General features: G+C 38.7%; 1 protein-coding gene and 1 long non-coding RNA gene across 4 annotated transcripts in view; both read right to left on the reverse strand.

The window, feature by feature from the left end:
* Nucleotides 1–27881, reverse strand: part of SH3KBP1 (SH3 domain containing kinase binding protein 1) — a 217383-nt gene that overhangs the window by 84424 nt on the left and 105078 nt on the right. For all 3 annotated transcript variants that reach the window (XM_042866909.1, XM_042866910.1, XM_042866913.1), the window contains 2 exons: nucleotides 22210–22316; nucleotides 9291–9414 (listed from right to left, as the gene is read on the reverse strand). In XM_042866909.1, the coding sequence (XP_042722843.1) occupies nucleotides 9291–9414; nucleotides 22210–22316 (231 nt within the window). The remainder of the gene's footprint in view (nucleotides 1–9290; nucleotides 9415–22209; nucleotides 22317–27881) is intronic.
* LOC122177491 lies at nucleotides 1322–8878 on the reverse strand. Its single transcript, XR_006178084.1, has 3 exons — nucleotides 8710–8878; nucleotides 4454–4528; nucleotides 1322–1536 (listed from the first exon to the last, which is right to left on the reverse strand). It is a non-coding gene; the product is annotated as an uncharacterized LOC122177491 (long non-coding RNA).

Here is a 27881-nt window from a genome sequence, read left to right on the forward strand (position 1 = left end):
GGGAAATGGTTTCAAGCTTGAAGAGGGTAGAGTTAGGTTAGATATACGGAAAAAGTCATTTACAGTGATGGTGGTGAGGCACTGGAACAGGTTGCCCAGAGATGTGATTGATGTCCTATTCCTGGAGACTTTCAAGGCTAGGCTGCATCAGGCCCTGGGCAACCTGATCTAGCTGTGGATGCTCACTGCAGACTAGACGGCATGTAAAGGTCTCTTCTTTTAATCCAATCAAAGGATTCTATGATTCTATGATTCCACAAAAGGTAATGGGATATTGGTGGGAAGATTCAACCTCTACTGCTGTACCACCACCATTCACTCTGACATCATGGGGCAACATCATAAAATAGAAGACATTACCTTCATAGCAGCCCTTGCACACGTACAAATGGCTGGTGCAGACCATCTCAATATTAGTAATTATTTGTTCTCAGTTACACTCTTTCAAGAAATGCAACCTAGTAACCCAAACATTCTGTCATCTCCTTTCAGCACATTCATTTTTCTTACCACAACAGTTCTTGCCATGTAACAAACAGCCCCAAATTTTTATGCTTTCACAATTAATCATGCAGGGACAAGGGGAGCAGTGTCCTGCACCATTTAGCAGCATGCATTATGGGCAATGCAGTGCAAGCATCTACTGCAGCACAAACACAAGCCATCAATACAGAAATTGGTGGCTTCATCTCATCCCCAGCCATTTCCCCAAGGACCATAAAAGCAAACAGAAACAACCATTCATTCATAAGTTTTACAGCTGTACTATCGCATTCTTCATTTTGGAACACTTTTTTTCCCATCACGCTCCGTCTCACCAAGTACAGGAACAAGTTATTGCATGTAAAAGAACAGATATGCAAACACCCACCAAAAGAATTCTTTGCCTGACACTCACCAAAAAGTGGTCTTTTGTGAGACTTGTGGAAAATCACTTGTTGATGGGAATCTGAATCTTTAAAATGATTTATTTTCATCCAAGTCAACATAATTGTTCTACCCACCAACCCCAGTCCCTTGGAATCCATACATCTTTCTTCAGAAAACAGAAGAAATTTCTTAACCAAAATTTTTTCCCTCACCGATTTTTTAATATTGTTCTTCCCCAGATGCTATTTTCCATTGTAGCAGCTGTGCATTTAAGATAAGTTCATCAAGTTAGAAACTGAATTAAAAATTTTAACTGTATTCTCTTCAGAGCTCTTAAAATGCACATTCTGGTTCCTTGTTTAACATTGCTCACAATCAGCCACTTTTAAATGCAGTTAGTTAATAACATCTTAGGTATATCAACCACACTGATTTCTCTGAACTCTGGCCAGCCACCGTTCCTCAAGAGGTAAGAAAAAAACAAAAGTAGTCGAGCAATAGAAAACACAATTAAGATTTACTCACGAATACTTCTGTTTCAACGATCCTGTCTCATCTTCTTCCGTTATATCTAATATCTATTACTGACAGCATTGTGGGTCCATGTGTATGGAAAGAGAGGCAAATGTTTGTCAAACCAGGCATTGAATCTGCCTTGTTCCTCAGCTGTCGCATTTTCAAAGGAAAAGAAAGTGAAGGAAGAAAGAAAAATTAAACCAGTAAAAATAAAATCCCTTAGAAATCTAAGAAGCTTTTTTTTTTTTTGTGGAGCGGCAGAAAGCTCTTGGATGAGAGAAGAGGGGCCGCGATCAATAAAACTACAAGTAATTCGTTGTTGTGTGTTCATCCAGCGTAAGCAGCAGCAAAAAATTTCTGACAGCAGGTTAATGAGCAGAATGCCAAAGGAGTTTAGAGCTACTGCTGAGTGGGGCTTGGCATCCTAATGATGAAAAAAGCCATGTCAGCTTGTGAAGGCAACGCCAGCTGCTTATGCAGGAGACATTCTTGCATATTTCAGAGAAAATATCTCCAGAAGCGGCTACAAACTAATTCAACAGCATTTAGCTATTCCAGGCCTTGGTTAAGTAACAAAATTTCTTGCAAAATGGCTTTCAAAATAAATTATTTTAGCACCTGGCATATGTGTGTAAAGTGAAAGCTCTAAGCTTGATTCAGAAGGTGAGCAACGCTTCATGCAATGCAATACAGCGAATCAAAGCACCCCTTGGGCATAAGTCATCCAAAGCTGTGTTCTGACTTAAGCTTAACTTATGGAGCAATCAGAAACCTGTGGGTTGTTTTAAAATGATTGTTTAAAATGACATTCCTAAATGAAAACAACCCTATGAGATGTCTCCACTGCAGACATAATAAGTATGTGGGCATTTGCCTAAAAATAAGGCCCACAGATAAGATACAAAACAGAAATAGCTGGCCGCTCCCTCAGCTGAAAATGAATATGCAGGAAGAGAGCTGCCAATAGACGCAACAGGAAGAATAATGAAACATCCTTTTTGGATGTTAGTTTAGGAGATAAAATCTGTGTAAGTAGAGATGCCAACACTTGCTTTGTTTAAAACTGTCCCAAATGATCTGATTTTCCTTACTATCCATTTCAGTCCCAGTTCTAACCCAGAAAGCAACAAACGGAGCACAAATGTAGCTGGACTTCTGCCCTTTTAAGATGCACTTTTACTGAGAAAGCAAGATACCTCAGTAGCATGAAAAACTTGCCATCAAGCGCCAAGGGAAGTAGTATTAAACCAGACATCTTTGGTCAGCTTGGAAAACAAAGCTCATAAAAGGGTTTGTCCAGGGCAACATAACGCAACCTACCGGTTAAGCTGTCTTGCAGCTAGTTAACAAGAACACCTGTAGATTCCTATCCAGCCATGCAAGCTTCAAAACGTTTGATAAAATTTATTTTGTGCAACATGGCATAGATCATGGGCAGTATTGTTATCAAGAACAAAATGCAGTGCATTTCTAGCGCAACAGGAAAAGTGATTGAAATCTTCCTGATTTTGCTTAGGCTAACCCTACATAACAGGAGAAAAGAGGGAAGGCCAGTGGACTGCAAATGAAGAAGGGTAGGGCACAGACAGTAGGTTTCTAGAAAGCTCTGGAAGGCAATGTGAGGGCAATGCTGTCCAGAAAGATTAATGTTGTGAAATCAGGGCTCCAAAGTCAGAGCTAGCATTTGATCTGAAGCTAGATTTTGAAATCAGAAGTCAACACACTGGAGATTCACTCTGTAGTTCCTTCTTATCTTTATCAGGTAGGTAAATATCTTCTCAAAAACAGAGGGGATCTGAGAACACGACGGTCTAAAATCCTGCAAGAAGCATGCTTGTTGAGTGAGGAAGTTAAGAAGACTGTAAGATGAGATGCAGCAAAAAAAAAAAAAAAAAATGTGAGGGCCACCAGTCAGAGTCTGCTTCACCCAAAAGAGCTTGGTTTGAAGACTGAGAAGGGTTGCAGAAAATAGGGCAATTCTGGTAGACAGAAAGAATACGGAACTCCTGTTCTTCTTCAAACAACAACATACAGAGAAGCTTATCAGCACTGAAGACTACCACTTCAACTGTTTTACCCTTTGCTGTGAATATGCATAAAACAGAATTCCACAGAGGGAGGAGAGCAAATGCTCCCGTTCAAAAAAAAAAAGAGGAAGGGCAATACAGCTTGGACAACCTGAACAGAAAGCTGTCTGTGATGAAATTATAAGTCAAAGTTAGCACAACATCCTGTGCACCGGAGGGCAGGACTGAATGCTTTGTACTCAGTCACACTGAATTTGACTCAGTAGGATCTCCTTCTGCTACATTTCTGGATGAGGAAGCAGGTGGAAGGACAGATTTCCATCTTCCTCACTTCCTCAGTCTTGCATCTGATTATCACCATCCTCTCTTCTATATTAACAAGAGTAGTAAAAGCATATGAAAAGCAGCATATGTTTCATGCTTCCAAAATGCAGAAGGCAAAAACCTGAATATGAGATGAAAGTATCTTTGCATCTTTTACCTACTTCCTTGGCAGAACAAATCTATCAACCAAAATGCTGTGAGTAATAGCTGTCAAAGACAGAATGCCAAAAGAGGAGCATGCAGTAAATTAAAACAAAACAAAAAACACGTTGTTCTTAAAAAAGGCATAGCATATTGAATGAATTTAGCAATCGTAATGAGAACTTTATTTGTAGAGCAGATGGAGTTTTAATTCAAAGACTTGTGATTATTACCAATTCCATTACCACAAATTGCCATTTCATATTTCAGGTGGCAAAAATGATAAGACTAAATAGTCTTTATTCCAATCCATAGCAAACCCAAATATCCCATGTAATTCACAATCTGTTGTGAGCTACACACGTACATTATACGGACATATAACATACACATGCACAGAAGAACTGAGTGCATTCCCATTGCATTAAGGCTAGGCAGCTCATTAGCAGCAAACTGACTTTAGCTTACAGACAAATATACACAATTAAGGTAGCCATAAATGAGTAGCAGTGTAGGGAAACCAAACAGGTACTCAGGACTAAAGCTATTGCTTGTTGATTTTGAAACACACTCACTGTTATAGCGTCTGTAGCTGTCAATCTTTGCCGGTGCCACTCTGTACAGAATTGTCCCTTCAAAGGCAGATTTTCCTGACAGCAAGCAAGAGAAGGAAAGAGGAAAAAAAAGGAGGAGGGGCGGGGTGGGGGTGAAAAGATCGAATAATGGTAAAAAGAAGGGAGAGGAAGAGGTTTTAATCTGTATTTTCAGTCTCTAACATTTTTAAAGCCTCATTATAGCAAAACAATGAGAATATTAACAAAAGTATCCGATTGTACATGAAGTTAAATTATTCTTACTGCATGTCTATCAGATATAGAATCTCATGATTTTGCTGAGGTTGTTCTTCATAATGTCCAACAGAACGCATTTTTTCTTAGGTTTTATCTGTTGTCCATCATGTTGCAAAACTTGCAAATGAAACGATTTGCCTTATTCAGCCTCTCCACGGAGCACAGGGGAAGCCTGAAAGAAGTTAGTACTGCAGTGATGTACTCACAGTGGCTCAACAGTCCTGATGCAGATGCACTGAACGAGCACAGCTGAAATCCAAAGAGGACACTGAAACACTCAAATTTCTTTAATATACCAGGATCCTGTGAGCACCAGAAATACTGCATTTTTCCATGAGGACTTGTTACAATTGTTTTTGACTCAGGGCCTGGTCTTAAACAATGCTTAGCCAAACTGAGCACCGAAACCTGAATAGAACAGTTTTTTAGCCAGTGGCTTAGCTGGCTGTATTGTCACACATTAACAAACCAAATTCCACCTCCTATTCAGATATTTAAGATAAAGTTCTCACTATCAAAAGCATGAATTTCTTCTTTTTTTTTTTTGATAACAAGACAACTCATGTTCTGACAATTGACACAAATTCAAGTGAAGGCAAAAGGTAAAAGCACCCGAGTTGTTCTGTTGTTTTTCATTATGTTAACCCAAGGTACCCAGGCAAGCCCAAAAATTTATCAATGTCAGCTTGCTGACAATATATCTAGGTGAGCCATCATAAAAATGAGTGTCTTCAGTAGAATTTTATAGCAAAATAGTGCACATGAATTTTCTCAATATAGCATTTACCCATTTTGGAAGCAAAAAATGTAGATCTTTTTCTTGCACATCATTCTGTTGGATTTTTCAGAAAACAAAAGCTAAACTTATTTATACATTGTAAAAAGCAGCTTCTTTGCTTTGTGTTTGTAGTTCAATTAACAGCAAAATATCTTCCTTGTGTTATTTTTACAAAATAAGGAAGCCAAAACGCCACAAATTCATCTTCTCACCTTGCTTACACAAGATACCATTAAAAGAAAGCTATTAAAATATTCAAGCTACAATTAAGAAAATCCTAAGAGAAAGATATATTAAGCTTCGTGACAGTGAAGAGTCAGACAGAAAGGAACAGATACCAGAAAATTTTAATTGAAAATACAGTAGGTTGCCTGACTGAAGCATCAGCTGCAGTCACTGATTCTAGCTCTTGCAATCATGACTTCTCAGTGGCCATCACTGACAGGATCTAAGCAGAGTTGATAGGGCCTGGCAACTTCTGAACAGAAGAACAGGCGAGGCACTGAGACATAACAGGCCTCATTTATCTTTTGATCTTGTAACAGTCTCACTTTCGAATCTGCTAAGCACCTACTATCCTACTATCTGCTATCTACTATCTATACCTACTACCTACTATCTGCTACTACCTACTATAAAGCATAGTTCCCGGCCCCTTCAGTTAAGGGGCTAATAAAACCCACTGTATGTTTTCTCAGGCACTTCCAAAACTAGCCCAGGCATTTAAAAAAACAAAAACAACCACAGATTTTTGTTCTAAAGCATTTTCTGAGGTCATTGGTAGAAGTGGAAAGAAACCAAGAAACCAAGGTAATTCGTTCTGAGCATTTGATCTGCTGTAAAATGTAAAAGGACACAAAAACAGACAGCATCTTTTTCCCCATTAGATCTCTGTAGTACATAATAGAAGAAAAGAAAAATGTGTGCGTTTATTATCTTTGTTCCTAAAAAGCCAAGCTATACAACTTCACTCTCTTACTTCTGTTGAGATCATCAACAATTGCATTTGTGCCTTCAAAAAGATTCTCTCCAGAGAGGGTCAGTAAAATGAAATTAAAACATCAAGTTGAACTAACGCATAAACTACCAAGTTATCAATATGCTTGTGTTTGCACAGCGTCCTTTCTCCAAAGATCCCATGCTACTCTGCCAAGCCTTGCAGTCCATTTTGTTAATTATGCTGAAGAGTTTAAGGCCTCTGCTCAAGATTGCAGAGCTGGAATCAAAACCAGCTAGGACCCTCTAGGAGCTATGTAGAACCTCAGTGACCACCCAAGGTTCTGTTTCAATGCACAGGTAAAGCATCTTGGATCCAAGTATTCATCTAGAAAAAAACCTTAACAATCCAGAATTCATATTCAAGATTTCTGCCTCATAAAATCCTATGATGGATACAGATTGAAACAACGTCTCCTGAAAAAAAAAACCAAAAATAAAAAGTTCTTGCAGATTTGACGTGCTGTCGTGTTTTTAATTTAGGAGGGGGGAGTTGATATTACCTAGAAAGTTATGTTTGTTTTATGTCCAAATCTTCCAGAGTTTAGCTGCTTTTTATCTTGCTGTGTTTTTAGAAATAAACACAGATACTTGAAATGAGATTATCACTCCTAGTCATATGTATAACCTTGTAGAGTTTTGTAATCTCATTATAAAGATTTTCAAATACAGAGAGGGTACCTGAATATAGCCTCATAAAGCACCATGTGTAATGAATATAACACCTATAAAAATTATATAAAGCATATAGAAAGTACTGAGCTGGTGCATAATTCCCTACTTCTCCTAGGGAAATACAGTTCCTAAATTGGCAGTGTTACTTTAAGAAAAATAAATGAAAATAAAAAAGCAGTAAAGCCCCCACGAGAACACCAACATTCCTTGAATCCCTTTTTGTCTCTTTGAGGGCTCACAGAATTCTTCTGGTTTATGATATTAGAAAACGGATATGAAAGAGAGGGGAAAAATTATCTCTCAGGTAAATCTTCAATTTAGTTAAAGAGACAAAACCAATACCTTTGTTGCTGGTATCTTCTCAGTGCAAGTCCTACAAGTGATAGCTGTCAGTCACCACCGCTAGCACACAGAACTGACAGTATGAATTGAGCATATGCTGGCTGGGAGGTTGATGGAACAATCTAATGCTTTGTGTCTGCTGTTATGCTTTCCAATGTGTGCTTTTATTAAAAGACACTTTTAGGATGCTCAGTATAGACAATTATCAAACTACCAGGGGAAGAAATATTTATTTCTTCATACAGATAGAATCAAGGCATTCCATCCCTAACAGTATCACTTACCTTTTTCATTCACAGGCTACCAAGCACTACAGAATGCAGAGCTAACACTACATCTATACAATTAATTCTTCCAACACTTGCTGTTTTTATAATGACACAAATTCATGACAGCATATACGAATTACAGGCAGCAGCGTGCCATCTTGCCGAAGTGAGCAGATTCACTTAATGCCCATCTTTCTTTTCCAACACACTACAGTTGTTAACTTTTTTACACACGTTTTCATTTGGGTAAAGAAACATTACCTGTAAACACCATTAGCACCTCTGACCACGTAACTAGGTCACCTGTGCGACTATATGTGAATAACAACTCTATTGCAAAACCAATAGGAAATATTTTCATCATTGCATACACCGGTTTTCTTAGAATCCTATCTCTGTGTGACAGAATAAAGATGATAAAGTTGCCCTAAATGGAAAAATGAAAGAATAAAAAAGGCAATAAAAAAGAAACATTGTAACTTTCTGCCTCTCACTGGCAAAGTGAGCTACAGAGGCTTTGGTAAACTTGAGCTGAAACAAGCTTTCAGAGATCTTGGGAGCCCTTTCAAATTTGTCTGTTGCAAAGATCTCAGGAGAATACTACACAGCAACGAATACCTGCACTGCTGAAAATAGTAATTGACCGTAAAGGAAGAATTTGGTAGGTAGATGTGGAATTATCCTGAAATACATCAATACAATTGACTTTTTTTCTTTTCACTAAGGATTCCAAATCAATCACTAAATCAGGATGTAACAGACTGTTTGAAAAACAGAAAAAAACACGAAGACCAACAAATATCCACTTCATAGAAATGCATACTTTTGGTTCAGGTTATTCTTCAAGGAAAGCTATAAAAAGGGCAACCCACTACCATGCTTATACTGTCGCAAACTTAATTACCAAACATGCTTTTCACCTGCAGCAGTACTGGCCCACTGTAAGTGAGAGAACAAAGTCCATGTCCCATTTCTGGCCTTTTTCCCTTTGGCTGCTGGGGCACTGGGTGGCGGAGGTGATAGTAACATGCTCAGCACCTGGAGGGAAAAAGTGCCGCATGTCCCACACCAATAATTATGAATCCTTAAGTCTACCGGAGTCATTGAAGGAGGAATGGCACTTTAATCTCTCATTTAAATAAGCGTAGCCACTTTGAAAATGTTTGATTACTTTGCTCAATTTCCACATCTAGAGACAAGAAAAAAATCTTAATTCATTTGGAAAGACAAAGCTGATAGTCATCGTTGCCCTCCGTGTCCTCAATCTGTTGCAGCTGGGCAAGTCTTAACAGAACTCAAGTAGCATCGCCAGCATTACAAACCAAGTAGCATGGCCAGTACTCACTTAGCATCATCACTTGACACTTTCACAATATAAATGAAGAATAAAGCATTCAAAAATATTTCCAAGAAAGAGATAAGAATGCAACTACCTTCTCAATATGTTGGGAAAGCACACAGATGTACATACAGAACATGAAGAATTATTTCATTTTCTTACTTGGCTTTACTTGCTCTTCCTGTGCTATTCCAGCATCATCAGAATCAGACAGTTCCTTTATGAAGTTGGAAGGAAACATGCCCGTCTTTCCATTAAGGATACCTTCCCACCAGCCCTCTTCTACCTGCACCAGAAACAAATTTTTTTAAAATTAAGAATGTTGTCACACCATTAATACATAAATATCAGAAATCTACAGGGAATCAACAGCATGAATGTGCATTTAACTCTAGAAAGACTTACAAGGAGATACTGAAATAATTAATGATAATATGATCAGAAAGAAGAAATACTTCCTAGCTGAACACCAAGAGAAAGTATTTAAAATCGACAAACTCCTTCCTGTGTAACCCATTCAGGATAGAGTGGCAGTGTCGTATAATGAAATGACAGCCCTTAGAAATCAGATGCCTGTAGGTTATAACGGGACAGCAAGAAATGACTTATTAGATGAATCAGCCTAAACGCATCCTTGACAGATACATATTTTTCATCAGTCAGACACTGCTCATTCATCACAGAAATGACAAGGGAGGACAGCATCAGTCTGTGAAACATCAGGCTCCATGTGTGACCCATCTCTTTCCTGTCCCCTTTCAAAGAAGAATTATCAAAATGGAAAGTTGCATTTTAAGGTGAGCGTGCTCACACGTACTGTCAGAAAAACAAACCAACCCCACGTCTTAAACAGAAATTTATTTTTATTGAAAAAAGATACTTTGTTTCACTAATTAGCAAAATATCAAGTTCTTAGAAAATGAATAATGCATGTCATTATATAACGCAAGTAAAAATTTCCTCAAACTACAGAGGAACGGTTGCACTTTTTTTCTACTCGGCTACATGTACAATCCCACTGTAAAGGAAACAGTTATTACTTCAGGAATAAGCTCTGTGTTTTTTCTCCTGCTTCATCATTTTTAGCACACTTCTTGTCCTTCTGTGTTGATAATTTGTTTTAATTTGAAAGCAGTTCAGCCTAGCACAGCTATTCCATTTAATCTCATTTACCTGCCCATGACAAATTTTCTCTTTTTATTTCTGATGCATCAGTAATATTAGTGAAGTCAAGCACAACTTTGGGAATAATAGCTATTATCTTGCTGATACTTCAGAGAGTACAGTACATATAAATCACCCATGACTTGAATGGGGTGAAGGTTTTTTTACATGATGATCAACTCAAAGTCTCTAAGAGCAATGTTTGCTTTTTTCCCCTCCAAAGTAAAGAAACACAAAACACAAAAAAACTGAAACTGTATGATCTGCAACACTTGGCCGTCTCTACAAATTATGCCTTAAGTATCAATATATTTATGTATCTTTATAAAATAAACATGGCAGAGACTCTTTGAGCTATAAACTTTCTCTGATGCGCTGCTCCCAGATGGCTCCATTGATTTGAACTAAACATTAAACAGAAACTGCATTAGCTGATTGACCATTAGATTAAGCACTGTGGAATTACACAGCTCCCGAGACCCCTGCTTTGCAAGCTGTTGCAATTGCTTAACATAAGGTGATCTATACCACTCAGTTCCATCTTTACCTCAAGTAATTTTTCTCCTGCCTACTTCTTCTAGGGTATCACTTCAGTTTTCCTGCAAATTAACATTAGCACTCTTGATGCAGTGTATTGATGTGTGCAGCCATATGTATACGTATAGAAATACACATACACAAAAATCAAAAGATATCTAAATTGGATGCAAACAGAGCATTCAGTAGTTGCTAAGCTTTCCAATTGATACAGGAATGAATAATCTGAAAATACCATATTGTATTTAATAATTTTACAAATTCAAAACAATTCTGAAGACAGAACCAGCTTCTTTCCAAATGACATTAACAAGATATCATAGGCCCAGACCAAACTGCACCTCCAAAAGATTTATTAGGAAATTTTCATTAAAAGCACCAAAAGCTGCAAGCATTATTAAATGCTATAGCTAAATGACAGAATCTTTTATCAGTCTCAAAACATGCCAGCTAGAGATTAATCCATACAATAAAAAAAACCCTGGAATACCCTCAGGATTTACTCATCCCAAATTGGGCCAATCCATTGCCATACGGTTTGAAATGTCACTATAATTCCTAGCCAATAAAATCTTACAAATGAAAATCCATTATTCATGGCGGTAATCCATCTGGAGGTACAAACACTCAATGAAATTTGTTACTGAACTATTATAACAAAGTGCTCTCGGGATTTACGTATCTGGGTCCTAATTTATGCTCATTCATGTGCTGAACAAAACAGGAAGATTTGAGTACTGAAGTGACTAGAGTCACTAAACTGGAAAAGAAGGTCTAGAATTCATAGTATCATACACATCAAATATAAGCTCAGCCTGAATACAAAGATTTTGTTTCAAAGTTAGAAAACCAATCATTCCAACCTGCCCAACGTAAGCGGCTACAACATCACATTTTAAAAGCAGCAACACATGGAAACTGTCTGAAAACACTTCCTTAGTCTGTTTCGTGTATTTAGGGAGATAATACACACACTTGCCTGCAACACAGCCAATGGCAAATGCGAGGCAGGACAGATCCAGTAGCAGACAGCTACATGCTTTCCAATGATTGAATGTGATGGAATGAGACATGAACTACAACATAAACAGAGGGTTGTGCACTTCTCAAGAAACACTTTCCATTAAGAAGCCTCACTTCTGGGATTAGAAGGGAAATTTAGCCCACATAATAATTATGCAACACAAATATTCTGTCAGTATCATTTGGATTTTATTTTTTTTAAATTTTAAATGAAGGAAGTACACTTGTATCATGTTTTTAATTGAGTTGCTCATTTAGTAGACATTGTTTCATGTAAATGCATTTTTTTGGAAGCTGTAAAATAAAAATACAGTTGAAAGTCTTTCAAATTTGACTGATTTACTTTATTAGAAACTGAGTGCTTGTCAAATTGTGCTTGTTATAGTTACTTTTAATTTGAAGTAATAAAACTAATATAAGTAACAAATGATAATGAAATGCTCAAAACAGTTACTGTGGAAAAGGACAGAGGAAAATACTACAGAGAATTACATGGATGAGACATTCAGACACACAATTGGAAGTACTCAAAAGGGTACAGATGTGCTAGGACATTTAGCTTCTTGAAATCAACCTGCTTTCATATATAAAGCACAAAAAGAGAAGATAATACGACATAGCATAATAGTTTACTTCGGACTGTGAATAGTTTTATTCTTCAAAGTCATGTAACCAAAGAAAACAAAAGCAGCTCAGTACGTCAACAGGATTCCAAGATTGAGCATTAACATTAAGATTTCCAAGAGGAAATGTTACCTCTTTGGTTTTCTCTTCATGGTCAATATAATCAATGTCAAACACCTCTCTTTAAAGAAAGGAATGTCAGAGGGCACATCAGCCTGATCTGTAGTGCCCTGAATTTAGTTTTTACAAGCCTGCAAGCACTCCTCCTTTCAAGAACTTGGCACTTATTCAGGACAGGGTAGTAAAAAAGAGTGGGAATGTTTTGGCCAACTATCAGTGAATGCTTGTTGGAATATCTTGGGCTGATACAACTATTTGCTTCCACTTTGCTGTGTAATTAATAGGCCACAGTTGTTAAACAATTAAATTGTTTAGCTCTTTGGAAGATTAAAACCATTAAACATTTGTTTTAAACAATTTAAGTTCAGCTCTTTGGAATCGCTGACTTGAAGGATGTTTCCAATGAACTGTATTCACTTATTCCACAAGATTTTCCACTTCAACTTTGCCCATTAGGGTTTAGCACTAATAATAGATGACATGGCTCACCCTAGGGGAAGCAAGGTGGAAGGCTTTGAGTCAGGGAAACTCTCAGGAGAAAGAACGTTTCCCTGGATATGAACCGAGTCCTTCTGTGCTGTTAAAACTAAAATACAGTCTCAGGAATAAAAGCAATGCCAGAAGCAGGTAATAAGAAGGATCAGAAGCTGAAGATCAACAAAATCTATTCTGCTTAGAGAGAAACAGAACACAAAAAGCAAAGAAACAATCCTCCCTTATTTCCTAAATTCAGAAGGAAGATCTTGAGCTTGAAAAACACAAGTAAAGCTTCATTAAAAGGAAATTTATAGAAGATTTCCACACAGTGAAATAAATTTAACATATTCAAAGCCAATGGGAAAAGATATTTTGTAAACAAGACCTCAGTTGAACATGGCTCTTACAGTACTACTTGATGCCTTGTTCTGAGACTGCTTCAGGAACAGTCATATCCATGAGATGCTGCCCAGTCCTTGGAGTTCTGCTAATGCACAGCTTGAATCTGTTCAACAACACTGGTGCAAAAGGGAAGAACTGAAAACTGCACAAATTGTTGTATGGTGGGATTCATTCAGTCTCTGAGCTATTTATTTTACAACATCAAAACGTTCCATGGGTTTTGTTTTGCTGTTATTCTGTTTGATTGACTGTTTAACATAATTTTCTAGGTAGGAAACTCAGGGACAGAGAAACTGTCAGAATGTACAGAATGACCCTATAAAGAACCACAGGTATTTGCACCCTCAGATCCACAGGAGTGTTGCCCATCACATAAACTTCATGAACAAGAAATAGTCATACAAGCCCTTGCGAGCTACCTGCTGGGAGACGATCAGAAAAAAAAAACACCTTTCCACACAATGTCTCAGAAAAGCAATCAAGAGACTTGAAACTTCAGCTTTCACTCCCAGCTGCTTTCTTGTGGTATTCTGAAATTGTGGCACAGACTGTTTCTTGTCACTATTAAAGAGTTCCCCTTTCAACTCTGCAGCTGTCAAAATATGTTAACTGTAGGGACAGTCCAGCTCAATCCCCAGTATTCACCTTGTTCTTGGAAGTGGGTCAAACTATTTTATGACATTTCAAAGAAAAAAACACTCAACCAACCTTGCCCCAAAAGGAGCACCTGATCTGTAAAAATTGAGTCTGCATTTTTTATAATTTCAAATGAGTTTTTAAATAGGATTTTATCATGTAATATATAGCAACATTAACTGAAAGTCAAATAATAAGCTGTATATTACAGAACATCTCAGTTAAAGACTTATTTGTGAGTTTAACTCCATGTATTACACTTTGCCAAAAGGCTCCCTTCTCTGCAAGATGAGGCGATGAGGTACTGCCATACATAGGAGTACAATGACAGAAAAATTCCAAATGAAAGCAGTCTCAGCACTGTTGAATGACATTCCAAATGTCCCTACTTCAATGCTGCAGGTTAATTGTCTAGCATCCTTCAGAAATCTAAGGGTGAAAGTCAACTGGAATTCAGCTATTTGCATTTAATGAGACAATTAGTTAACAGTTGTATTTTGGCACAACTGTAATTAGTCATAACTAATCAAGTATGAAAATTACAACAAATAAAAAGCTATCAATCACTCGCTAAATGTGAACATAAACAATAAAGAAAATCATAGAAACATAGACTGGCTTAGGATGGAAGGGATCTTGAAGATCATCTGTCTCAAACCCCCTGCCATGGGCAGGGTTGCCAACCACCAAATCAGGCTGCCCAAGATCCCATTCAACCTCCTCTGAATGCCTTCAGGGATGGGGCACCCACGTTCCCTCTGGGAAGCCTATACAAGTTCCTCATCACCCTCTGAGTAAGAAATTTCTTCCTAACATCTAACGTAAATCTACCCTGTTTCAGTTTAAAGTCACTCTCCCTTGTCCTATCACTATCTATCTATGCAAAAATTCAGTCCCTGTCCTGCTTGTAAGCTCCTTTCAAGTTACAGAAGGCCACAAGTAGGTCTCCTTGGAGTCCTCTCTTCTCCAAGCTAAACAAGCCCAGCTCCCCCACCCCTTCTTCACATTTGTGTTCCAGCTCTCTGATCATCCTTGTGGCCCTCCTCTGGATCCACTCCAACAGCTCTGCATCCTTCTTCTGCTGGGGGCCCCAGGCCTGGACACAGTACTCCTGGTCAGGCCTTACAAGAGCAGAGTAGAGGGGAACAATCACCTCCATCTCCCTGCTGCCACCCCTCTTCTGATGCAGCCCAGGGTACTGTTGGCCTTTGGGCTGCAAGTGCACACTGCTAATTCACCATTCACTCTTACTGCCACTCTCTTACTGATGCAGTATGCTTACTGATGCACCATGTTCTGTTTGCAGCAGTCCTGGGAGCTGTGCTCCTGAGGGGCTGCTTCTGTAAGTGCAGGGTATGATGCCACTGCTCCTGGCCCTGTCCCTGCTGCATCAGAGCCGCTGCCATGCAGAAGGCAGTGACGCCCAGTAGCTCCCTGCTGACAGGAATTTGGTTGCCCCTCTGAGGCAATTCCTTGCTTCAATGCAGAGTGTGACACACCAGAGCTGTCCACCTGCAGAGAAGGATTGTTAGGGGTGGTTTTACTCCACCCCAATGCTTCTGCCATTAGTTTCAAATGTATTTTTTATTTAAATCTGTTCATTAATGTCTCATGGGTATCAGTCTCCGTAGTAATGGGAAGCTCTAGTTTAACCAGAAACATTTTTATCTACTGTCATGAATGTTTGATCTTATTATAATTAATTTCTATTTACTAGAATAAATTAGAAGAAACTGTGAACATACAGCCTTCAAGGATATATATCTGGTGACATTATAAACCCCAAAGCAAAATTCACAGTTTTTTTTTTAGCAATTCAAATTCTCTCAGAAAATAATAAAAAGAATTGTCCAAATCAATTTTTAAAATATATACAAAAGGTAAGCCTAGATTCTCAAAACTTGCACTTCCTTTTGCTTCAATCCACTAGATTGAAGAGATTGTAGAGCCCCAAAGCATTTCTACCACATTGGGAACTTATGATACCAATAGCATCTACCACTACCACAGAGATAAAAGCGCTTTAAAAAAGTTTCTTATTTAACCTGTTGGCCCCAGGAAGAATGACATGCAGCAGCCTTAGATGCCACTACACCTCAGGTTCTTCATAGCTCCTTGAAACAAATTTAGAAGAAAGGAAGCCATCCTCATGGTTAGAATGCCACCAAGCACTATTAGTGCAAGCCATCCTCACTGGGGGCTGGGTAAACTTGGGCAATGGTGGAGCCAGCTGAGAAGGTGGCTTGCATTCCCTTCTGCCAGCCCCCTTCTCTAGTAGTAACCTTTAAGAGGAAAAAGGGAGAAAGCTAGATCTGAGCACCTTACACTGCTAGGGAATCTCAGCTCCAAAAACTGCATCTATTAACAGCTAAGATTTTTCTCATTCCTTTTTAACAAGTGTCTGAGAAGAACTCTTCCCTTCAAATATGAACCCAGATTAACACACCACAACAGGAAACAGATTTTCTTTGCAAGAGGGAAGCTCTAATGGGTTGTCAACTGTAAGTGACATTTTAAACACATCTTTTGCTAAATAACAGCATAAAGACACATAGACACACTATTTTGATCTAAACAGTATTTGTTCTAGTTTGCCAAAACTCAGTTAGGAATATAATTATTTCCAACTAAACCGAAATCCATAGCAATCTGAAAAGACCGTGTCCATTTAAAAGCAATTAATTCAACTGATACCATTTTCTGAGGGAAACACCACAGCATGATTTGGGCACTTGAAAAAAAATCTTCAGACATTTTTGTAACTCAGGAAGCTCTTACCTATCTATCTATTTATTTATTTATTTTTTAAATGTCTCTCACATCACGTAATGTATTTATCATTTGAAATAAGCTCTGGCTGACAATTTAAGAACACTGTGAATGTCATTTCAATGCAACGATCCTTTATACAGCATATCTATAAGCAGAAGGGTAAACAATGAAATGAATATACTGGCTGGTGCAACTTTTTACATGAAAAAAGAAGTAACAACAAGGCATTCAACATCAACTGTTCATTATGAACCACAAAGGAAAATAAAGATCATATAATTATACATTCGGAGGTAATTAGAATCTTTCCTCTAAATTCCTTTATTTTCCCTCTTCCACTTGTTGATCTAGTTCTACCTAAAAGAGCCAATGTCCTGAGTTGCATGAACGTGACAGATGATGCCTAAAGCACAGCACCACCCAAAATCAAACCCAATGTCTGAGAGCGCTGTCCAGACGCTCCTTGAACTCCGGCACTCGGGGCCGTGCCCACAGCCCTGGGCAGCCTGTTTCAACCCCCAGCTGCCCTCCCCTGACGCAGCTCCACGCCGTTCCCTCGGGCCCTGTCGCTGTCACACAGAGCAGAGCTCAGCGCTGCCCCTCCGCTCCCTGTGAGGAGCTGCAGCCGCCGTCAGGCCGCCCCTCAGCTCCTCTGCTCTGCGCTGAGCAAACACAGGGGCCTCAGCTGCTCCTCACACGTGTATTTTCTTTAACTTCAGAATGAGCAAATTGTCCATGTTTTTTCTCAATAGCAGCAACTCAAGGCACAGTTATCTGTTTAAGACTGCCAAGTCTGTAATCAGTAACCCAAAATCATGCCTGCCCTTAACTACAAGCATGCACACACAGGGAGAGAAAAGTTTCACTTCCATGTTTCTACAGCCCTCAACACAAATATTTGCAGTCTGATCCGGTTTTAAAGAAATGTTATTTACAGCTAGGTTATTCAAATTTCTAAGAATACTAGAGATGCACTTCTTAAGAGAAATCTAGCATCTCACACAGATTATTTAACCATATGAATAATTGTTCAGAAATAATTCTAGGTTGGATATGATGAAGTGGTTTTTATTCCACTACTTTACTCTTGAAAGACGTAGACTTAAAACTTCTAAGTAGGGCAACTGAAGGAAGATGCTTGTGTGGCCATGTGAGGTCAAACACACTTTAAATTGCATAATGAAAAGAGCTCATGTGCTACCAGGAAGCTCATTATAACATCAGGTTTATATTATCTTCAGATACACTCTTAAGTATCTTACAGTCTCAAGACTCTACATTACAATCCTGCTCACAGGCAGAATAAGGTTAGTTAGTGACACAGTGCCTGGTTCCAGGAGAGCAATGTGCAGAGCTGGTGTGTGCAGCTGGGTTCAAGGGAAAACAGTGAACACCAAGCTTCACATTCAGACGTGCCAATTTACTTTCTCATCAGAAAATACTCAATGTCTTGAAGACTGCAGTAGAATTGATATTCTTTTAGAACTGATTTCCAAAATGGCAGAAGCAGGAAGAACAAAACTAATTACATACCCTTCACAAGAAAATATTGACTTATCAGCTGCTGAGAAAAAAAAAATCTTACAAATAAACATTGCAAGCTTAAACTCACTTGTTATCAGATGCTTGAGCAGACTAAGCTTTCACATCTCTTTAAAGCTAAGTGAATTAGGACTAAATAAGCATTGTGGTGCAGACCCCTAGGCATTCTGTGATCTCAGAGTATGCATCCACTATGTTTTTGCCTTTGTGCAAGTGCAGTGAGCTGGGACATTCAGGCACTCCCTGACCTTGTTCCCTGAATATTAGACTGACCTGAGAGGCATCAGGACCGTACCATCTGGGAGTACTGGAACTGTATGGTTGAGTGGAAGTTTCAGGGTTGCCTCACTTGGGTTGCAGCCAGAATGGAAAGTTTTCTGACTCAGTTGCCTCACAGTCCTACAAATAATGGTCTTAAGCAAAGAGCCCTTTCAGCTCTCAGGATGGCAGCAGGCTGTGATCCTTGATCTTACATGGACTGGAACCACTATCTGGCATCTAGAGATTCATTGCTGACAGACATCAACGAAGCAGAGCCCTCTTTGGTGCACACCCTGATCATCCACTAAGAGCTGGCAAAAGGGAAGGGTGAGTAGTTCACTGGTGTGGGGGTAAGCCCTGAAGTTTAGAAATTGAATTTAGAAACATCCTTCCAATACTCTTTAGTAAGTCACACGTGAAATCTGCCACTCTTGAGCCTTCAAGTAAGTCACTGTATTTGATTGTAGGAAATCCCATTGGATTTCTGTGTTAAATTGGCTGATTAAGTGCCACTGGGAATCATACAATTTGGTCTCCCGATTTATCATAAAAAATAATAAATAATAAATCCTAAATTCCTGCTAAGCCAGAATTGACTGAAAATCTGTATGTACAAATTGGCATTGTTGGCAGGATGGCAAAGAGTATCACTGATTACTTACAGAGGCATGGTATGAAACTGAACCCCAGCTTCCAAGAAGAATGAACCCGGAATGACTGGTATGATAGGAAAGAGGCAGAGAAGCAGCTGGATGCTGCAAGTGGTTCTATAGAGATAGGGAGATATTTGCAAAATGCTAGGTTTCTATCTAGATGTTAACAAAACTTAAAAGAAGCAAGACCAAAAAATGGAAATAGAAGATAGGAACACAACTGAGTCATCATTATCTTTAAAGTTTAACAGCTACAAGAACAGTCACAAAAACAAAGGGAAGAATTGCAAGACCTCAAGTAAGACTGCATAGTGGTCACAAGGCATTAGATCTGCTCGTTCAAGCAAAAGTTTATCAGTAAACAAGTAATAATACCCTATATTTTTATATATATGTGTGTGTGCATGACATATATATATATATATATATATAAAAATAAATATATATATTTACTTCTACTTTGTCCTTAAGTACTACTGGAAAAGACTTTTTCATAAATACAAGAGCAGAAATGTTAACACAACCAGAAGCTGTGAAGCTGAATGTGTGATTCTGATGGCAGAGTTAAAATTATTAGTGTAAACAGAGCAAGTGTTGTGTGTTAAGCTGCTAAAATTAATTTCTGGCTCCCAGATGAGAATCACATACAGGCTACTTGCTTTGCAACCGTAAATTGTCAAGAAAAATATTTCTGGTTTAGATGTTTCAAACCACAGTACCTGTTCCTTTTGTTAAAACACTGAACCCAACCCTGGTAAAAATAGAGAGGTACAGTGTGTACATTTTGCACAGTCCCTGTACTGCCTAATTCAGAATTATTAATGCATCAACATTCAGTTTCTGTTGCAGCACAGGGTGGTTTTTCTAAAGTCACAGCAAATTCGGAAAAATAACACATTTTCTCTTTCATCCCCAACTGTTTGTGCTGCACATGAAGAGATTTATCAGATGCTGCAAAGAATCAAGAAGGATGGAGATTATTGATGGTGGGAAGTCCTGCTTGGATGGTCTTCTACAACAACAGAAGCACTAAACACAATGCTGTATCTCATTGTGATTTTACTGCTTTTGGTTATATTTTGTTTGTTGTTAACTATTGCTTTACATATCAAGGTCTGGAGAATGGCTAGACAAGCTGTGCTGCCGAAAGGACTTCCTTAAGTGTTCTACATCCCCTACATTTTCAGTTTATATAATTGGTCATGTAAAAATAAAGAAATAAGCACTGTCCATTTATAGGCACAAAGACAAGAGGTGACCACACCATCACTCTGATGGAAAGAAAGGCTGACTTTACTCATGGCGTGGCCTGCGGTGGTGCAGAACACCTGCCATCTCCAGCTAAGCCTCAACAGTGTTTTTGCCTTTGTGTAAGTGCAGTGAGCTGGGACACTCAGGCACTCCCTGTTATACCTGAAATTCCTGCTCCTTGAATCGCGGCCTGATCAGAGAGGAGCCAAGACTGTACAATCTGGGAGTACTGGAACTGTATGGCTGGGAGAAATTTCCAGGATTGCCTCAGTTGGATTGTGGCCTGAAGGAAGTTTTCTGACTAACATCAGTTATCTCGCAGTCCTATAAATAATGTTACTAATCAAAGAGCCCCTTGAGCTCTTAGACTGGCAGCAGCCTGTGATCCTTGATCTGGCTGGGACACGTTTCAGGGTAGGCATTTTGAGATTCACTTTTGACTGACACCAATGAAAAAGAGCCCTCTATGGGGCAGATCCCAATTGTCCACTGAGAGCTGGTAAATGGAAAGTGTGAGTAGGTCAGTAGGGGGAAGAAAATCCTCAAAGAAGTAGCTGAGTTGAAAAATGCCCTCTCCAACACTCTACAAAATAAGCCTCATGTGAACCTTGCCATTCTCAAATATTTAACTAAGTCATTGTATTTGATTGTAGTGAATTCCATTGGATTACTGTGTTAAATTGGCCGATAATTAAGTGCTGATTAGGAGCCACTAAGAATCATACAATCTAATCTTGTGATTTATTGTAGAAGTATTAATAAATCCTAAATTGCTGCTAAACCAGAGTTGACGAAAAATCTATTCACGGTGATTTTGAATCCAATCTACTTAAGGGCTTCATATCAGCATTTTTTTGGTTCTTGTACTATTATTCAGGTCAACAACATATTTTTAAAATCTCTACTGAAACAAAAAAGGGAGAACGAACAGCATTCCTTGATCCAGCAATAAAATTAGCCCAAGCACAGCAACTTTCTGAATCTCTGTCCAAACATTCACAATTTGTTCCCGGTATCTCTTAGAGCTATTCATTCATTTTCCACATCCACTTTCACTCAGAGTAAGTACATCTTGATTCTCTAAAGAATTTGTATTGTTGTTATTATTTTTTGAGCTGATTGCACAAAACTGCAATTGCTGAAATTTGCAGGCAAAGCTGACAGAAGATGAATGCCATGGTTGAACTCCAGAGGGCTTCAAGTACATTTCTAATACATGTTTAACTCAGTAAAGGTACTTTTTCTCAGTGGCTGGCTTACTAAAACTGAGAAGAGCTTTTTCTGCTATCTCCTTGTTTGTCAAATGTAGAAACTCAATAGCCCTGTGGCACAATGTTTGAGCTTTTTCCCTGCATTGAACTGAGAAGCAAGAGCTGATTGAGAAAAATCAGCAGAATTGCTATAGTGAAAAAGAAAACCTTACAAAATGCGTAAGCAAACAACCACATCCCTTCACCCCAAATAGTAACCTGAAACAGATACGTAAGTGTTTCAAAGAAGAAAAACATCTGGTTTAAATTAGGTCTTTAAAACATACTACAAGATCATAAAAGCTTAGCACACATAAGATATGCTAGAACTGCATTTGTATATATATATTTCTTTTAAAATCTTCTTACCTCTCCCACAACTTCAATAATGTCACCGACTTTTAATTCCAGTTCATCCTCATTTTGAGGCAGATAACTGAAAGCCACCTGACATCTTCTTCGTCTGTTCCTCTCTCCTAGCGAAAATTAAGGAAATGAGAAAATCATGAGAAAATGAAAGCAAAATTTCCATATCAAATACAAGCCATGCAAATTGATTCAAGATGAAAAATAATCATTATTATATGCAACATTATCAAAATAGCAAAATATTTTCAGCATTTGCAATACTTAAGTCTATTAATCTAGAATTAATTTGTCAAAAGATGGTGGAGGAAAGGTTTCTGAGATTATTTATTTCAACTATTTTTATCATCTGAATCAATTAATGCCTCATCTGAATGAAAACAAATTGTAGTAACTTTTTTTTTCCTTTCTGTGATATTACTGAACAGTCAAAATTTAACCAACAAATTATAATTCCTCAGTGACAAAATGAGAAAACTTTATCCAGAGGATCTTTTCAGGTGCATTTGCTAAAATTGAGATTCTTAGCTAATGCTCTATACAAATGGTGCAAGCAACTCCAGAAAATGAATGGGTAGGGGAGAGGCTGCAAAACTTTGTGTGGCTTTTGTTCTTACAGAAACACAGTCTCAGCAAATTGCTTCGTCTTGTATCTTTAGTTTTCCATTATTCCCTCACAGGTGTACACGTATCCGATGAACGTTTAAAAAAAAAACAAACATATTCCTTTTTGTACATATATATACATATGTATGCATGTATATGTATTCACGTGCACATTTTTAAACTGCACATTTGTGAATTAATATTGTCACAGAATCATAGAATTACTTGGATTGGAAGGGACCTCAAAGATCATCTAGGTTCAATTCCCCTGCTGTGGACAGGGTTGCCAACCATATTAGATTGCCCAGAAACCCATCAAGTCTGGCCTTGAACATCTCCAGGGATGGGGCATCCACAGCTTCCCTGGCCAGCCTGTGCCAATGCCTCATCACCCTCTGAGTAAAGAAAACATAAGGAAAGCTCATCCCAAAGCTCCCTTTCCCCCTGAAGAAGGGTTAGTGTCATCAAGGTTGGTCAATATTGATAGTCAACCAGCCACTGGAAATGACAGTATCATCCAGATTTCTCTCCAGATTAGATATCCAGGCTCCTGTGAGAAACTGGTATGCGTCTTTGGATGGAAGGCTGCAAACAGGCTTGAATTCATACTCTGAATAAGCGTTAAGGCCCTTAATTTGACCCTTGTGCCATCACAGTTTGAAGACATAAATGAAAAGATCAGTTTCATAATACTGTTTGCCAAATCCACTGGCATACACTTAAGTTATAGTTGGATGACTTGTAGCAAAGTGGAGACAAACTGGAATGAGTTCAACATGCTATCATGAAGATACTTAAGGGACAGGAGCATCTTTTACATGAGGAGGAGCTGTGAAGCTGGGACTCTTCAGCCTGGAGGAGACTCTGTGGGACCTAATGAATGTGTATAAATACTTCAAGGGAGGGTTCACAGAGGATGGATCCAGGCTTTTTTCAGTGATGCCCAGAGCAAGGACAGAGGCAACGGGCATAAACTGAACACAGGAGGTTCCCTCTGAACACCAGGCAGCACTTCTGTACTGTGCAGGTGATAAAGCACCAGCACAGGCTGCCCAGAGGCTGTGCACTCTCCTCTTTGGAGCTCTCCAAGAGCTGCCATGCTGTGGGCCTTTGACTAAGTGCACTGTGACAGTAGTTTTCACAGCCTCTGGATTTCTGGAAGAGTGGCAAGTTTTGAATGATAAAATTAAACACCGAATCATAGAATCCTTAGAGTCGGAAGGGACATTTAGAAGTCATCTAGTCCAACTCCCAATAATAACAGCATAATGCAATATAACCCAACTTGCTCAAATTGGCTTTTTTTCTCCACCTACAGAAGGACTGATCATTCTTCACCATCTAAACCAAAATGGACCTGTATCGACAACTTTACACAGCCACACTCAGAATAACATAAATAAAATAAATAGCTTCCATATCAAGTACTTCTTTTGTTGCGCAAAAGTAAGAAGGCAGCTACTTTTCCTGAAGATAACATTCCCACTTTGATTTCTAACGTCAAGCAAGGACCGTTGCCTGATGTGATAGATGTCAGTTGGCGTACTATTTAATAATCAATACTGTGTCACTCTTGGAGAATACTTTTGAGCTCACTAAGAGCAAGAAATAAACAGTTCTGGAAGTTAATAACAGAACTGCATGAATCCTTCACCTTCCCATCCCGTAATTTTTTTTATTACCGCTACAGAGAATCTTGAGAAAGTCTGCACTTATCTGTTAGCCTCCTGCTGTCTCTCTGCTCTCCCATTCTTCCTGAATATCTTTCTTTAAAGAAATAGCTAAGTTGAAAGTAGCACACCAACAAAAGGCTTAAGTACCAACCAGCTCCTGTCTTTGGTCTAAAGCAAGACACAACACATCCAGTAGCGAATACCTTCAGGTTTAAGGAGAAGTTGCTGTTGGGGACCCCATGCCTGTTAATATTTGGGCACTGCAGTTCTTGAACAGTGCAGGAAATGGATGAAGAATCTCTACAGCAAAGAGTCATCTATTTTTATTTACACTAAAGAAACACCAGTAAAGAGTAAGGGTATGACTTTTCTAAGAAAACAGAGCTGATAGGAAAAGAGAGAAGACTAAAGAAACAGTGGAAGTATAAAAAATGTTAGTAAAGAAGAACTCCCTTTTTGCAAATATACTATTCTCAGCCCAGCACCACAGATTTTTTTATTTTTTTTCTTAACTAGCACAAAGGCTCCAAAGGCAGCATGCTGAGGAAGCACAAAAGACCAACAGGGACAGTTAATACGCAGCTTAGACTGAAAAACTGAAGTCTCAGTCTTCTCTTGGCATTTTCCCTTCTGCTAACATTGCACTTATTGCAGAGTATGTTACAGTTTAGTATAAACTGTTAATCATCATCTGAGATCTAAATGATGCACTATAACTTTGAAGTGTAAGAAATGTGATGAACATAAATTGATTTTAAACCATATCGGGCAGTAAATCTGCAATGAAGATTGTAGATATTTTCCAATCTTACTTATGGTTTTTTTTTTCCTGACTTTTAAATTAATGAAGATTTTTACATCTTTCTCCACGTTAGAGCATAAACTGACTTATTTGGTAGTGAAAAATTACTGACTGGTGAGAAGGCAGGTAATAAATCTAGTGCTTTAAAAATCAGGAAAGGTTGTTGCAAAGTCATCAAGGGCTTTTAGAAACTTTCAAAGAAATAATAATAATAAAAAAAAGCTCAGTAAAATTTTACTGGAGAAGTATAACAATTTGTAGTAAGTAACCTGCTGCAGGCAAACACCACACTGTGCTCTTCCCGCTGGTTGCAGTTCTAGACTTTTTAATTTCCTAACTGTAGCTCAACATCAAAAGTGTTTGGAAAGCAAAATGTCTATAAGTTGCAGTTGGGAACTGTTTGGAACAAGCAGCCATACAGAAATAACATCTGTCTCCCTGTTGAAAAATGTCGGCTTTCATTTACACAGTTATAATAAACCTTTTAGAAAAAAACATGCACATGCCTAATTTGTGCAGTCTGTTCTTAAAATACATTATGCAGCTACAGAAGAACTTGCTGCAGAGCATACTGCATCTGAAGCTATGACACCAAGAACCCGACCGCTGCAATGCAGGTTGGGCTTTGCTCTGCTCCTTCTACAGACTGCGTTGAGGCCACTGGACCTGGCGCTGTGTAGGTCTTACCAAGGGAGGAAAAAAATGCACCTTGGATACACTGCAAAAGCTACAATTGTGGTTGTCTACCTTGTGTGCAGGTGCTAATTGTCAGCTCCTGGTCACCCTACTTGTGGTTACTGTCGCTGTGTCCTGAGCAGTGACCAGCCTCTCTAATTATTCCCCAGAGAGTTTCATTCTGAGCAAAACCTGCTAGCTTAGAAGTGCAAGCACTAGACGTAAAGTAGCTCCATTTTTTCTTTATTCTAAGATTCGCATAGCTGTCCCTGAGTTGGATGTCTCAATGTGAGCCCATCACTCTGGAGCAGAGAGAACCTAATACCTCCAGAGGGCAGTTAGTGTCACTGTAAAACAGATGACAAAAACATATCAGATGAACTCTCTGGAAAGGCCTTTTTCTACTGGTGTGGTGAGACGAGGCTTCAGCTTGACCTTTAAAATGTCTAAAGCTAGGCCAAATGGAAAAAAGAATGAACACATGTTTAAAAACTTTGAAGGAACAAAGCTAGTGATGTTTGCAAAGTGATGTTTGATCCCGTTATAAAAACAGCGTGGTTGTCTCTAGTAGCAGGATACTGGGTCTTGATTTAAAAGAGCCTCCTCCAGTTGAGTGCATGCAGCAGTGGGACCCAGAGAGCCTGCTGCTTACTGATACCAATGCCTTTGTGCCTGTGCTGTTAGTGTCAGTGAAGACCACATGGTGACTGTCAGTAGCAGGTCCATCAACTGCACAAATCCTGTTTATTCTATGACAAGAGAACAAGTTCAGCAATATGTTCTGTGATACTACCACAAGAAGCAAAAAACTACAGAAAAAAAAAACAGAACACACCCCTGGAGCAAACATCTGTATCTCTCCTTGACAAAATGTCAACCTAAATGGTTTATAATCTCTTCAAAACTAGGCCACAGAGTTTTGTAATTGGGTCTGTTTTGAAAAGACGCATATTGACACCATTGCAGCTCAGACAATCCAACCAAATTGCTCCTGCATTTCCTTTTATTTTAAAGGTGCACTGCTATGGAAATTGCATGGGTTATGCTGGGGACTGAGAGGCTCGAGTCAAGCTTTGTTGTGTGTGGAGCCTAAAGATATTTCAGCCAAATTTAAATATTCCAAATACAGTAAAGCACATCACAGCCCCTGCAGGCCAATAAACTCCTCTCTGCCTTGGGCTTGCTGAGCAGGCACGGGGGAACCATTGGGGGAAACAGATCCACTGGGCCACATGTAAAGCAGATGCAAAGAAATTGAATTCAGTACATCTGTATGAGAAAGAAGCCCCTTTCTAGCAGTTCTATTGTGAGGAAAATGACAAGTTTGAGGAAAAGTTTCCAATCTTCTACTTCACATTCCTATGCATGCAGCAGAATCTGCCCATCAGTTGCACTTCCCACCCTTCCAGCTCGCAGAGATAAATCTGCAGCTGAGGGGAACTGCTTCAAGGCACAGTGTCTTCTGGTGAGGCACGCAAGAGTGCGATATGACTCAGCCAGAAACCAGTTCTAAATTTAACGTGCAAGGAGACGAAAGGCTACTACTGTACAACTAAGAGGCCATATATATGATGACAGCTATTTTGGACTGCCAGCCTAGATGGTTACTAGTATGTTTGTTTGTTTGTTTCTTTTTTTTTTTTTTTAATTATAAATCACCAAATTGTGTATATTAAATGCAAATGTTAAGAAAAAGGTTGAGCTACAAGCTTACTTCTGGGAAAAATTCTTCTTAAAAGCACTAACCTGACTAGGTGCCTTTGAAAAACAAACCTTACCTAATTAAGGGCAAACAGCTAGTTTAATATATATATATTATTTTTGTAAAGCATATGGAAGATAGTGTTGAAAGACTTCAAAATCCTGATCACACTCAATGTTAGTGCTGACTTTGTCATTATCTTCCACAATACAAAGAC

This window comes from Lagopus leucura, unplaced genomic scaffold (genome assembly GCF_019238085.1).
Source record: "Lagopus leucura isolate 7727_CA_CO unplaced genomic scaffold, USGS_WTPT01 Super-Scaffold_100001, whole genome shotgun sequence".
NCBI lineage: Eukaryota > Metazoa > Chordata > Aves > Galliformes > Phasianidae > Lagopus > Lagopus leucura.